This window comes from Drechmeria coniospora, chromosome 01 (genome assembly GCF_001625195.1).
Source record: "Drechmeria coniospora strain ARSEF 6962 chromosome 01, whole genome shotgun sequence".
Taxonomy (NCBI): domain Eukaryota; kingdom Fungi; phylum Ascomycota; class Sordariomycetes; order Hypocreales; family Ophiocordycipitaceae; genus Drechmeria; species Drechmeria coniospora.
Genome location: NC_054389.1, coordinates 10,546,775 through 10,561,886, shown reverse-complemented (window position 1 = coordinate 10,561,886; position 15,112 = coordinate 10,546,775). Strand labels below are relative to the sequence as shown.

The 15,112-nt window shown below is 52.9% G+C and overlaps 3 protein-coding genes across 3 annotated transcripts; 1 reads left to right on the top strand and 2 right to left on the bottom strand.

Moving 5' to 3' along the window:
* Positions 1 to 3,357: 3,357 nt before the first annotated feature.
* Positions 3,358 to 5,464, top strand: DCS_02803 (siderochrome-iron transporter MirB; the record flags this gene model as incomplete). Its single annotated transcript, XM_040800129.1, has 5 exons — positions 3,358 to 3,599; positions 3,700 to 4,313; positions 4,367 to 4,646; positions 4,715 to 4,837; positions 4,894 to 5,464. 5 exons carry the CDS (start codon positions 3,358 to 3,360, stop codon positions 5,462 to 5,464), a joined length of 1,830 nt encoding a protein of 609 aa, XP_040661012.1.
* Positions 5,465 to 5,721: 257 nt separating this feature from the next.
* DCS_02802 (Amino-acid permease inda1) lies at positions 5,722 to 7,654 on the bottom strand (the record flags this gene model as incomplete). Its single annotated transcript, XM_040800128.1, has 4 exons — positions 5,722 to 5,982; positions 6,062 to 7,182; positions 7,243 to 7,300; positions 7,364 to 7,654. 4 exons carry the CDS (start codon positions 7,652 to 7,654, stop codon positions 5,722 to 5,724), a joined length of 1,731 nt encoding a protein of 576 aa, XP_040661011.1.
* Positions 7,655 to 12,932: 5,278 nt separating this feature from the next.
* On the bottom strand, positions 12,933 to 14,366 carry DCS_02801 (uncharacterized protein; the record flags this gene model as incomplete). The annotated part of the gene is made up of 1 exon (XM_040800127.1): positions 12,933 to 14,366. The coding sequence occupies one exon, from the start codon at positions 14,364 to 14,366 to the stop codon at positions 12,933 to 12,935; it is 1,434 nt and encodes a 477-aa protein (XP_040661010.1).
* Positions 14,367 to 15,112: the final 746 nt, after the last annotated feature.

Here is a 15,112-nt window from a genome sequence, read left to right as displayed (position 1 = left end):
TTACCAGTCGACTCCCCATTGTCACAAGCGCTCGCGAGGGTTCTTGACGACAAAGTTGGAGAGTCACCTTGGTCTTATTTCGAAGGCAATACCTCATCCCCGAATGCTGGGTTTCAGAAAATTGTCATGATACATTGTCCGAAAGGTCCACGAAACTGTCCAGCTGATCGCTTCCGGAGCGCGAGACGGGGTTCCGATGAAACAGGCATCGGTCTCCGAAACTCCGATCCGCTGGTGGGGACTATGCCGCCCCGGTCTAGAGGAGGCAACGGCAGAAATTTTGCGGTGTGGCATGGTGGTCACGCAATTGGATGGCAGATGCGAGCTATGAAGGCTCTACTTACTTGCATGTGGTGGAATGGGCTTGTGACAATGTGCGTAGAAGAGAATACTTGTACTCGTAGAAATTGTACTCGTAGACATTGTATTCGTAGACATTGTACTCGTGGACATTGCACTCGTATCTACTTGTTCAATCCGAGTACAGCAGGCACTTGGATGCAGCACATGCACATGTAAAAACGGAGTTCAAGTACAGTAAGTGGTTTACGGGGAGAAGGGTGGGACTGGGCTACTTACCATCATGACAGGCCTGTACAATCGGGGATAATCGGAGCTTCCCTTGGCGAAGAATATTTGAACAGGATAGTTGGGGTATACTTCGAAGGCCGGCGCTCCATGCCCTCCAGTACTATGGAGTACATATACTTGTACTGTAGATGAGGCTCGACAGAGAGCTGAACGGTGAACTAGGGGAGGGCGCGCATGAGACGTTGAATGCATTTGGCAGCATGGTACTAGTTGGTATGTACAAGCATGTAACGTATTAGCCAACCATTTCAAAAACCTTCTACTGCATATTACAAGTACATGCATGCTTGTATCGACAGGTTGCCAACACTGCATACGGAGCCTGCACTCGTTCCAGTACAATGAACGTGGTAGTTCCTCCAAAAGCATGGGACGGTATAGATAGAGTATGCACCCCAGGCCGGGTCCCACGAAGACTGTCAGGCTGGACTCCCAAAGTACACGTACATGTATTTACTTACAGTGCTATTTGTAGGTGTAATTTCATATACTTGTATTACGTCGCCGGCCCAGTCTAGAAGGAACATAAGTACTTCGTGGTATAGGTTATGGAGTGCACCAGACAGGAAATGGGAGAAATGGCACAAGCAACCGTGCCGAGGTCGGACTGGGTACAAGGACAGTAGAGATTGTACATGTACATGTACTGTACTTGTATGCTGATGCACAAGTACTGTAGATGTGCACTGGATACACACACACCGACTGCAGTTTACAGCGTACACGTCCGGCGTATCTGCACCCATGGCAACCCGAGCAGTGGGAAATTGCCGCAAGCAGGTGAATGCAAGCCACCATCAGTTTTGGGACCGTGAGCCGATGATTCATGATGAATCTCTACAAGTCCTTGTATGCACTGTACTCTGCAAGTACAGGTGCTGTTGCAGACACAAGCAAGTACTGCACAGTACTTACTGTACAGTACGTGCTCGTCAAGTGGCACTGCTATTACCAGTATTCGATTCATGCGCATGTGCAACTACTCCGTACTCCGTACTGTACTTGTACATGTACTCCAGGTTGCTCCTTGCTCGCGAGCGAATTGACTCATTGTTTCGTTCTCGTACTCGAGCCTGTGGCGGGGGCATAGGTCCGTGGTTGCGTTTTGGCGCCGAGTGGCGTCCCGTGGCCCCGCCAGCCACCCCCACCACCGCCAAGACATATCCTTCTTATCAGATCATCTTGATCATCTGATAAAAGTTGAAAAAAAAAACTCCGACTCCCCCCTGCAGACATGTGTGAGCGGATTCGGCGACAAGGGAGGCGGATATAGGAAGAAACTATTACTGTGCATACTTATGTGCATGTCTACTTCTGTACTGTAGGTGCTGTGCAGTGCTTGGGTTTTGGATGATTTTTCATCCGAGCCGAGCGCGATATTGAAGCTTGCACGTGGGTCGTCGGTTGCTTACTTGTACTTACATGTACAGTACTCCGTACCGTACTCGCTTATTCGCGCCCTATATATACCGCTCTTAAGCTGCTACATTTCCGAGCCACACGGGAGGGAAATTCGTGACAATTCCGCATGGTACACCTGTCTGTACTTTCACCACTTACTGCAAGAGTGTGCACACACCCAGCTCCTCGGTGATGATGATCCCCTTCCCATGTGTCCTTGGCTGCCAGCCTGTACGAAGATGGATGGCAAGAACTTCGTTGCATACTACTTATACTTGTACTTGTACTTACTTGTACAACTATATGCACGTATGCTCGGCCACCAACATTACACCAGTACAGTACGGAGTACTTGCATACTAAGTACTTCGTATCCTGCACGGAGAAAAATCTCGTAGGCGCAGTACATGCAAGTACTACCTACCATGCTCCATGAGTAGACAAGTACAGTTCATGTACTAGTACTATCCATGTACACCTAGATGGGCGGTAGTATCGCCGTGTGGTTTCGGCTGCGTACCGCGGAGTACCTACCTAGAATGGAGAAATGACAGGAAGTACTTGCAAGTACCTGTAAAGCATGTGCATGCACTTGGCCTACCTATTCCGTACCGCTCTTCCATCATTGGGTCTGAGGATTCGACTGACGAAGACATTCGTCCACTCGTCTCCCCGTCGTCCACCGATTCTCAACGAAGCGGCAACCAAAAACCTCAAACCAACCCCCCCCCCCTCCCCCGACCCCTGGTGAGCCCCATCGATAGCACCACAGCCGCTCTCGGGGTGGAGAAGGACTGTATCATCAACATGACCACCATGACAAACCAGGCACCACCATCTTCCGCACCACCTCGATCAAGTTGTGCACCGCAGGACGGGGTGCCAGGTGGTCCTAACCTGCGAGTACGAGTACCTCCCTGTCCGTACACGCACCCTTAATACCTGCACAACCATAGTACACTGCTTGCTGTCGGCACTACTTGGGTGCTCGTCGACGCTACCGTCGGCGTGCGGAACCCGTTGCCACGCATGCGTGCGTGCATGGGATGGGACCCTGGGTGGTGGGTGTTGCTGGCATAGCCTGGCCCTCGATCGATCCAACAATCTCGCCAGGCCATCATCACCTTGGTTCGTACCTGGGATATGGGACACGGTACGAAATAAAAGGGTCTCGGCTCCCTTCACCCACCCGCAAGTTCTCGAAAGTGACTTCTTCACCCCCCCCCCCCCCCCACGCCAAAAAAAAATCTCTTCCTCTGACGCCGCCCTCGACTTACCCAGTCCATCTTTGTGCTGGATACCGTGTCGCCGTCGGACTTGATCGGCCACTCAACCGCAAGCGAGGGCAAGCCGCGTCGTGCCTTCATGGCCTCCAACAGCCTCGGCCCGCTGCCGCAGCTGGTCTCCGACCAGAACCCGCAGTTCATCGGCGGCCTCAAGAACGACAGCATCTGCCACAGCCAGCAGAATGCCGACGGTGACGCCGAAAAGAACGGGAACCTGTCCGACGCCGATTCCGTGAAATCGCACGTCCAGGATGGCGTCAAGCGCGTCGAGGCCATCACCCAGGTCTGGTCGCCCACCGAGCTCGTCGTCATGTTTGTCCTGTACGTGCGCCTATCCGACGCTCCTCCCCATCGCCCCAAGGAAGGATCCTCGAAGCTAGAGGGAATGCACCCTTTCATCACGCCTTACTGACCGTCGTAGCCTCTACCTCGTCCTCTTCGTCGACGGCCTTCTGCAGAGTGTTCAGGGCAACCTCATCGCCTACATCACCTCCGAGTTCTCGAGTCACGGCCTGCTATCCACCACCAGCATCGTCGCCACCATACTCGGCGGCGTCTGCAACCTCACAATCGCAAAGGTCATCGACATCTGGGGCCGTGTCGAGGGCTTCCTCGTCATGCTCCTCCTCCTCGTCGTCGGCATCATCATGAAGGCCACCTGCGTCAACGTTCAGATGTACGCCGCCGCCCACACGCTCTACTGGGTCGGCCACATCGGCCTCACCTATGTCGTCCAGATCATGACGGCCGACATGACCACCCTGCGGAACCGCCTCATCCTCTTCGGCTTGCAGCAGACGCCCATCATCTGCACCACCTTTGCCGGCCCCAAGATTGCCGAGCTCTTCTACACCCAGGCCAACTTTCGCTGGGCCTTTGGCTGCTTCCTCATCATTCTCGTCGCCATTTGCGTCCCCGTCGCCGTCATCTTCCTTCTCAGCAAGCGGAGGGCCGTGCGAGCCGGACTCTACCCGACTCGCAACAGCGGACGCACCCTCTGGGCTTCGACAAAGCACTACGTCGTCGAGTTTGACGGTACGTTGTCATCGCTGACCTCGGCTCGACCCATCGACCCAACCAATCTGCAGCCGCTAATCCCGCGTGTGACCTTTCAGTCGTCGGCATGTTTCTCACCATTTTCGGCTGGTCTCTGCTCCTCTTACCCTTCAGCATCGTCGTTTACGCTCCTGACGGCTGGCGGACCGGCTACATTATCGCCATGATCGTCCTCGGCGTCGTCCTGCTCGTCGCATTCGCCCTCTGGGAGAAGTTCTTAGCCCCCGTCTCTTACTTCCCTTGGAAGTACCTCAAGGACCGCACCATCCTCGGGGCTTGCCTCCTTTACGGCCTCATGTTTGCGTCCATCTTGTAAGCTGTCACCCTCGCCCTTCTGTCTGCTTGCGGAACCGACCAGTCGTTCACACATCGGTTTACAGCTGCTGGGACGCATATTATCTCTCGTATCTCCAGGTCGTGCATTTCCAGGACATCACCATCTCAGGCTATATCCTCAACACCTTTTCCCTTACCTCGTCGTTCATCGCCCCCTTTGTCGGCCTGTACGTTGGCACCCTCCCCTCGGCTCCGTCGGCGTAGTTGTTTAACCATTCCTTAGCATCGTCCGTTATACGGGTGACTACAAATGGCTGTCCATCGCCGGCGTCCCATTCGCCGTCCTCGGCACCTGCCTGCTTATCCGCTTCCGTACCCCGAGCTCTCCAGTTGGCGTCCTCATCATGTGCCAGATCTTCAACGGCCTCGCCACTGGCATCTGGGGAATGACGGCTCAGCTCGGCATCATGGCCTCGGTCGGCCATCAGCAGATCGCGGTCGCCATCGCCCTCTTCGGCCTCTTCGGTGCCATCGGCGCCGCCATGGGCTTCGCCATCGCTGGCGGCATCTGGAACAATGTGCTGCCCGCGAAGCTGCTCGAGTTTCTCCCCGACGACGCCAAGGCCAACGCTACTATCATCTTCGGCGACATCACCGCCCAGTTGGCCTACCCTGCTGGAAGCCCCGAGCGTAACGCCATAATCGACGCCTACGCCGACGTGCAGAGGAAGATGGTCATCGCTGGCTCGGCCATTTTGCCCTTGTGCTTGGCGTGCTTGCTGATGTGGCGGAACATCAACATCAAGAAGCTGGAGCAGATCAAGGGCAAGCAGACCAAGGGAACTGTATTTTAATACAGCGTGGGGAAGGAATCAATCGGGGTTATTTGTCATCAAAACAGGTATAATAATACCATCCATCATCCTACTAGACTTTCCTAGTGGTTGGACACGAGAGACGAGACGAGAGGCTCATCTGGTGCTCCGTATTGGATAAAGGATCATGATTGATTGCTACATTATTGAATTTTTGTCCCGAAGGACTGGGCAGCATGTACGCTGGCTGATCTTTTGGCACCCATGTATGCATAGGTCGAATGCACTAATTAGCACTAAAAAATGAGTTTGTGAATCGTTCGTCGCCACACTGGAAGGCCCTTGACCCATGCCTGGTACGACCGCACTTCATCCCAATCCAACTCGCGGCGGCCCGAGTCCACATCAATCTGGTCCACGCGGAGCCAACCAGAACGCTTCCACGCGAAGCCGATGATCCAGAAGATGATGACGACGGGAAACGCAAGGTACGATTTGAAGAAGCCCTCGACGGTGTTGAAGCCATCCGTGTTGACCGGGCAAAGAGCAGTATAGGTCTGGTCGACTCCGTTAGCCACATGAAAAAAAAAGAAGTTCTTTTTTAGGGGGCTTTTGTGAATCTTGAACGCGACATACCTGCGAGATGAGAACGATGACGGAAAGGACGAGACCGATCCAGGAACCCCAGACGCCGAAGATGGCACGGAAGGGGATCTCGTCGACCGTGTGGCCCCTATACGCCCACGCACTGCGGAAGCGAATGTGGGCCAGGCAGATGGCACCCCAAGAGAAGAGGATGGCGAGGCCGGAGATGGCCTGCAACCATTCGAAGACAACGGGTCCGGAGGCACTGAGGTTAATGTAGGCGAGGGGTCCGGTAAGGATCAGGAGGATGACCGAGGGCAGCGGCCGGCCGGATCGATCGATGTAGGTAAAGATCTTGGGAGCGTATCCCTGCTGGGCGAGGGCGGTGAGGGTACGAGAGCCGCCGTAGACGGCAGAGCAACCGATGGAGAGAACGGAAACGAGAATGATGGCGTTCATGAAGTGATCCAACCCTACAAGTTTAGAGTGGAGGCCGATAAGAACCCAGGGCGAGGCCTTGACGTCGGCATAGGCCTCGCTGGACAGCAGACGCTCGTCGTCGCCGCGGATCAAGAGGCCGACGAAGAAGAGGCCTAGGATGTAGAAGACGACGATTCGCCAAAAGACCATCTTGATGGCGCCGGGGACGGAGCGGACCGGGTTTTTCGTCTCGGCGGCGGCGAGACCGACGAGCTCGGTGCCCGTGAGGGAGAAGGCGGCGGTGACGAAGACGGAGCAGAAGCCACGCATTCCGTTCCGGAAGGCGCCGGAATCATACCAGTAGCCGGCGCCCAAGTATTTGTTGTACTCGCCGTTCTCGGGCCCGCCACCAAGGACGAGGATGAGAGAGATGAACATGAAGATGAGGATGGCGGTAAGCTTGATGGAGGAAGCCCAGAACTCCTCCTCGGCGAAGCCGAGGCTGCCGAAGACGTTGACGACAATGACGGCGACGAGGAAGATGGTGATCCAAACAGCGACGCTCGTCTGATTGTCCCAGTACTGTATCACGAGGGAACACACGGTAAGCTCGAGCGGGAGGACGACACTCCAGAGGAAGAAGTAATTCCAGCCGATGGCAAAACCGATAGAGGGGTCGATGAAGCGGGTGACGTAGGTGTAGAAGCCGCCAGAAATGGGATACATGACGGCAAGCTCGCCGAGGGCAAAGACTGGTCGTCGTGTCAGATTCCTGGCTCTTCGCGGGCCGAGGAGTGGGAAGGCCAACGTACCAACATTGAAAACCATGAATCCGACGATACTGAAGCAGATGAGAATAGAGGCAGGGCCCTTGGAAACGGCATGTCAGCGCGTCTGCTGCCGGCGCGGCAGCGAGGCGGGAGCACGACTTACACCCTTGCTCAGGGCACTACCGGAGCCGACGAAGAAGCCGGCGCCGATGGAGCCGCCGATGGCAATCATGTGCAGATGGCGCGTCTTGATGGCGCGGTCCAGCTCGACGATGCCGCGGCCATAGTGGCGCTTCTGGAAGGACTTGAGGTTGAGGCCGTTGCGCGTCCATTTATCTTCGTCCTGGAAGGTGGCGGCGAAGTTATCGCCGGCGACGTCCTTGCTCTCGGTGATGGAGTGAGGCTTCTCGCCGCCCTCGGCGGGCGTGGCCACGAAGCTGCCCTTGTCGGACATGGTGATGGGTCGTGAGGTGCGGATCAAGAAATCAGCACAAAGCGAGGGCGGGCCCAGGACAGCGGCGGCTCATGTATTGTATAAGTACGGCACAAGCACTGTAAGTACTCGGAACGAACGATAAGATGTGCGGATAAGTAGCGCCCTGATTGCAGCACAGGAGCAGCGAGGCCCCAGAGTTCAAATTCTGACACCCGATCTCGGGGAGGATGACCCCATCTCGACGGGGGTCTGGAGAGAGGGTCTCCATGCACCGGAGCTGGGGTTTTCCATATCGGCACATGTATGTGCGTATTGTCCCTGGAAAGTATAGTGCAGACCACAATGCTAGTGGCTCATCCATCGCAACTCGTATGCTCCTGTGGAGCCGCTGGACTTGACTCGAGCATAAGTTCCAGAACAAGGCCGAGCCGTGGCGGTCATGGCATGATCATCCCCTCTTGGCCGGGCTCGGAAGGGGGGGGGATTCGCAGCCGCGAGGGGAGCATGGCGTGGAATGCCCTGCACGAGGAACTCTATTTCGTTTCTGGCGATGATTCAGGTCACTGACAGCCTTGTTGCGACGGGAGCGCGCCGGCAAGGCTGCAATCGTCCGTGTCGGTGTGGTGGTGTTTGTCGACGGGCGTTGAAAACTTGGCACCAATGATTGGTGAATTTCATGCAAGCAATCAGGTGGGTGAGCTAACCATGGTGTACAGTACAGTTTACGAAAATGCTTGCGCACACACTGTGCTGTACATGTTCTTTCGGGCACGCCCGACTGCACAGTGGCTCGACTATTACTACAGTACTGGCAGCACATGTAAGTAAGTACTCGCATGGATGAAAGTACAAGCGAGAGCTGCACAGATGTAATTAACTAGTACGTAGGTACACGCACAGTGCACACGCTCCTTGGGTCGCGCCCAAGTACGTTAGTACTTATTACTTGAGTACTTAAGTATTGTACAAGTACTTACAGTACTTGAGTACATCGTGCTCCGAGGTGTCATCCGCAGCCGTCAACACTGCTCCTCGCGGAGCGGCAGCCTGTTCAGGAATGGCTCCGCCAAGGCCGGCAGTCCTTCTAGAAGGGAAGGCTAAGCGCTTGGGCGGCCCAAGACGCCTCTTCCGAGCCGGCAACTCGAAGCCGAGCGCCAATGAAGTTTGCCTGCAGGCACGTCACTTGTCGTACAAGTATTACATGTGTACGGAGTACATGAATTTACTTGTACGGACTTACTCCGTACATTGTGCCCAGTACTCCTCCGTACAGTACCTAGGAGTTGTACGAATACTTTGGATAAGTACTGTACTTAGCTACTGTACATTTACAGTAAGTACTTAAGTACTTAAGCACAGTACGTATACATACACGTACACTACGTAAATATACATACACGTACTTTACAGTAAGTATACTGTACGTGCTGTACACGTACTAGTACAAGTACACGCACTGGTAGAAAGAATAGAGGTGTCGTGGGGGTTCCGGTATTGTGCAGGTCCCCTGCCGTAGGTGTGCAGCCTGCAGAATCTCGTGGGCTCGTCCTCGTAATTATCTGTCTTCGTACTTCGTACTCAGGTGAAGGATGCGATCCTGCTCGGAAATGCCCACAGCGGTTGCGAAAATCGCAAGACGCCTGAAAAAAAAATGGGTGCACGATGCCCTCATTTGGCCCCAGTCCCGTTCGACCAATCCCAAACCCAGGCCGGCGCGAGCCAGGGCAAAAATTGCGAAAACGAGGTCCACAAGTGATTGCGGCCGAGCGAGGGAGATGAATCAGTGGATCGCGACCCAAAATCGCACTCGCAGTAATAATAACATTTACTTACTTGTACTTACATTACTACTGTAGGTACTTAGGTAGGTGTGCTGTACTGTACACCTGCTTGCAAGTACTGTACTGCACACCTACTTGTAAACTCGCACTCGTAGTGTTACTTGCAGAAGTACTGCACTGTACATGTACGGAGTACACCTACAGTAGGTGTACTGTAAGTACATGTACTGCAAGTGCATGCAAGTACTAGGTACCTAAATAAGTGCTCCGTACGGAGTTCAACTAACTACAGTACACTTTCCAGTAATGGACCCCTATACTTGTAAGTGCAAGTATTGCGTTACTTACCAGGTACCTAGTATCAACATGTACTTGTACCCCTACACTTACTTGCAACATACTTAAGTACATGTACTGCAAGTACGTTGTAGGTGTGTGCGTTACGTATTGAGGTACTCACACTCCGTAAGCTACTTAAGTACACATAAGATGTGCAGCTGGTGCACGGAGTACATGCAGGTAATATAATAGCACTCCTTGAAAGTACTTACAAGTGCTCTATGTACGTACTTACTTACTTGGGTGTACTGACAACTACAGCAAGTACAGTGCAAAATATCAGCAGCCATTTCCAAGCGCAAGTACTTGCTGTGCTCCGTACAGGCAAATCCACTTGCATGTGCATTTACAGTACTGTATTCACACACGTATACTCAGTACTTGTTACCCAATTATCTACTGTACGGAGTGAACACAGAGTACAGTTTTCGGCGTAATCGCTACAAGTACGGAGTACAACTGCAACTGCACCAAGTACATGTACTTGTAACCGTACGGAGTACTTATAGTATAGTTGAACATGTTATCGGAGTGCGCCTAATACTTGTATTATTACCGGTCGAACCCACTCACTCTCCGCATTTGAATCGACTCGACTCGGCTTTCTCCGACCTCGTCCATGTCTGCTGGGTTTGATGAGCCAAGCCAAGGCCTCTTCGAACGCGGACCCGGGGCCCCGCGGGCGTCATGGTCCGACAAGAAGTACAACTAATACTTGCAAGTACAGTACTCCGTAGTCCATGCTGGAGGACGGACTCGCCACTTTGGCAGCTTGGCGTACTCAAGTACGTATTACCTGGCGGAGAACGGAGTACGGAGTAAGTGCTCCGCACCGATGTTCGTTCCCTGCTGCTAATTACTTGTACATTAACGGAGTATACAACTGCTCAATCGTGCAAGTACTTACTGTAACGTACTTTACATGTACTGCAAGCACATGCATGCGCTGCGAGTACTTTTACTGTAGTCCCCGGAATACCAGTGCCATAGTTGTACAGTACAGTACTCCGTGCGGAATACTCCTTGGCTAATGGTACAAGTAAGTACTTGTAGGTGCACATGCAAGTCCTTACTTACGGTGCACGGAGTAGTTGTAAGTACATGCACTTGATAACGCTTGCGGATGAATGCAGAATATTATTATGTAATAATTCATGTGCATGCACAAGCATGAAAGGTAGCGGTGGTCGACAACGACACCCAGTACTTGGTAATACTTACTTGTTCTGTAGCTGGCCATCTGGCAGGTTGCCGAGCACAACACCTCGTTCATGACCCTACAAGCGCACCGAAAGGGGTGACCTTGGGACCGGAATCCTGCGAGTGACTTGGCAGCGTGCGTCAATTCTTTGGGGATGAATGGCCGAATACTGCACATGCACGTCAAGTAAGTACATGGTAGTGAGTGTACTTGCACAGCAGGCATAGGTGTACAGTACTGTAAGCACTTATTTCTTTTACTTGCTTGTAATACGGACTGGATGTTGGATGTTGACGCGATGGATCGGAGACGATTAATGAGCTTCTCTGCCGTATTCGGTCCTTGCGAAAGTGCAGTCGTAGGATTCTCAACAGAACTGGTTGGTGTCCGGCATCGGGCCTGGAAGTGGGGTTGGTGTTGACGGTTGCACAAGTACTGTAATGTACTGTACTTTACGTACATAAGTAAGTAGTACGGAGTATCCGTACGAAGTGCCGGTAATGCACATGTACTCAAGTACTGTAGTTACCCGCCAAGCATGGTAGGGCTCAATTACGAGGAGCTCACTATTATGTGCCCCGTATGTTGTATTGCTTGATTACATGCAAGTACAGCACGGAGTACATGTACTTACACATATATGCAGTGCGGAGTACTCCGTACTCGTAACATTCATTGTTAGTGATGAAGGTGCTTGTACTTAAGTACTCCACAAGTACATTACAGCAGTTGCAAATTAATACTAGTAAGTCGATGTACAATACATGTATGTAGGTATCATTTTCTGGGCGCTCGCGGGGATGTCAAGTCTTGAGAGTACCTGTAGGTGTACGTGTAATATTACAGGAAATTACATACAAGTAATACGTGCCTGGTACTTAGCTGTAACTAGTACGCTTACAAGGACTTGTACTTACTTGTACGTGGTCGTTTGTGAGGCCGCCCAAGTACTTACAAGTACTTACGCAATTGAACTGGCACCGGCCACCGATGGCCCGCTGCCGGCTTGACAGTTGAATTATCCTCGCCGGTGACCCGGAGCAAAATTTGGAATCCATTTCTCCCGGGATTATGTTGCTCCGATGCTTATTACTTACATTAGTACATGTAATTACATGTACGGTAAATCTCCGGAGCATATGAGACACCTAGTCACGTGGCCAATATGGCCTACGACTGTCCTCTCTTGCGACTCACGTGAAAATCCCATGTCGAACCACGTGACGGCACAAGTCTTACAGTGAATGCTGTATATTACTTACACCCTCGTATTAATGTACTTGTACGGAGTACAATGAGAACAATTAAGTAAGTACTGTACATGGAGGTGTCCACGGACCCTTACAGTACGGTACGAGCCACAGCACAGCATCACGGTGCACGTATATCCTGTTGCCCTTGGGACATGCATGCTCTGGCCTGCTGAGGAATCCGGTCATCTGACATTGAGAACCCCTGCTCAGTTGCGTCGCCCTACTCCTCGGTGGCTCGAGGATTGCCCAGCGGTGTCGCGACGTAATTTGCTCAAGCCGGATCCTGCGCTGTATTACTGCAAGAAGCTCAGTTGGATGAGCCGGGTGTCGCTCGATGGTGGAGGCAACCGTTCCGAGTCCTGTGTCACTGGTCTGGCTGACGCATCGGTTACGTCAAGTGGGCGACTCTTTTCTAGCACGCGATGCTACCTCGAGGGCATGCTTCAAGATTAAATGAACATTTTCTGCCACTGAATATTCTACACCTCGAGATGCCACTTTTCTCTTGTCAGTGCGACAAGCCGTGAGTGATGCTTCGCTCTGCCAACAAATACATGACACGCTTTTGAAACGCTAAACTCATGTTCGCCATGTGCAACAAAAAAAGAAAAGGAAAAAAAAGGGGCCGGGAAAGGCCGGAAGTTGCTCGCTGAAGAAGGCTCGCTGTGGATGCAAAACGACTTCTGGACACTCCTGCGTACCGGCGCCAGGAGGTTGTGAGCCTAATAAGGGTTGAAGTAGCAAGAATCCAAGTTCAATTCGGATCGAAACCTGTCGAAATCACATTTGATGACAAAGCTTTTCTGCGGGGAGGTGAATGTGACGGAACCGTCTGCCCACTGCGTCCGGAAGCCAAAGTTCTCCGGATCGACAACGTTCTGGAATTTTTCGCGCACGATTTCATTGTCGGTGGAGATTCGGCCAGATTCGGCCCGCTGCTGGTCAAGAGCCTCTTTGACCTCGTCCGGGACGAAGGCCGAGACTCTGGGGGAAGGCTCCTCGTCTGGAAAGTTCAACCGTGTGCCGTTTGTGCCGTCGCTCGTCGACGCCTTGTCCCAATCGATGGGCGATTTCTCCATCTGTTCAATGATGGCCCAAAAGGCAATCTCGATGGCCGACGCGAGACCGTAGCAGGTCTTGCGACCTCGATTTCTGGTCCCTGCTGGGCGCCCTTGTCGGCTGCTGAATGCTGGTCGTTGAAAAAAGGATCGACCACTGCCGCCGCCGCGGCCTCGTCGTTTTTCCAATGTCATGGGGGATAAGCTGCACATGGTAATCTTCTTATCGTTGGCAGGCATCCGACCGTCAGCATCGCCGCCGCGAAGACGGGCCGAAGCCGGAACCTCCTTGCCCGTCATCTTCATGCCCGTCTCTTTATCCTTAATGCTCTCCGACCTGCCCTGGCTGTCGGCCGGTTTCTCCCAGCCACTTTCCATGGCCGTATCCATCAGCTTCATGCCGGCCTCCCTCAGCGGTGGCGCGCTCAGAACCTTCTGCGGCCTCAGTTCCAGTCCTGCTTGACCGTCGAGAGGAAAGCCGGCCAACTCGGGCTGCGGACCACTGGCGGCGTGACCGTCGCTATACTTGGACTTGTTGTATCCGTTGAATGGAGAGAATTTGACGTCGTAGTTCTGTCCGTTGAGAGGTGCCCTCGCTACGCCGCTGATCTGGTCCCCTCGGATGCCTCCCAACGCTACCCACTCCTTCTGTCGCAAATGTTTCTCGAGTTGCTGTTGGATGTCCGTGTCGTTTGCTCGGAGAGAATCGGCGACGCAGAACATGTTTTCCGTCGGATCGATGGCGTATATGTAGCCTTGGATACCTTCGGCGTATGCGAGTGCCCAGTCGAGATCGCTCGTCGTCGAGACATAGACCGACTGGTTCGAGGGGCCTAGCGCGTGGTCGTAGACGCTGAAATCGGCTTCTGGATCCTCGAGAGCGGCCCAGGGCAGAAAACCACCGGCATCCCAGATGGTGGCCGGAGTACGGGTATCGACCCTGTATAGACGATCTGGACTTTCCGTCACCGTCTCGGGTTTCGTCTCCATCTCGTTCTCGACGGATGATGATGTTGATTCTATAGCCAGACAGTCGACGCCGACCGACCACGCCAGCGATAGTGACAGTAGCAGCGCGACCCCGCCATTTCGTACCATGTCTTGAAATGATGTGAACGAATACGGTGAGAAGAAAACAAAGGGGAGAAGGGAAAGAAAAAAGAATGCAAGGAAGCGAACTTGATGCCTTTACTGTGCTTGCATGCCAATGAAGGGATTAGGATTCGTCGATTGTCGTCGAATATCAACGGGAATGAAGGTGAATGAATGAACTATAAACTTGCTCAAGGCTCGAGGCATGACATGATAGTATATAATGTGGTTCTGTCCACACGGATGCATGAAGGATTTTATTTCTAGAACTGCTTGCATAGAGTATTTGTTTCGTTTAATACCTCAAACGCAGCTGCCATACGCCAGGAGGTTCAGGAGTCTACACATGATCCCCCGCTGTTGCTATCGATGGATTAATATGGCGGCGACTGCCAACCAAATACGTACGTAGTACGGAGAACAGCCATGACAAATACTGCCAAGCCTGGAACAAACGCGCCACAATGGGCGACAGTGGCGTAGCGCCGCCAAGACACAGCCACCGACGTGGTTGGCCAATTAATGGAAACTGTTGGCTTGATAACCTGCTCCGTCTCCGAATCGGTCAGCCACCAGCATGAGGCTGACTCCAAAGTGGGCCATCTGGTGGCGCAGCGTGCGGAATACCCAAAAACGCTCTAGCGGAGAGGCTGCTCGTTGCACGCACAACTGAATTACTTAAGTATACTCCGTATTACTCCGTATTCATGCGAGTAATCATTATTATTACTAGATGTCTGTGCGGAGTACGG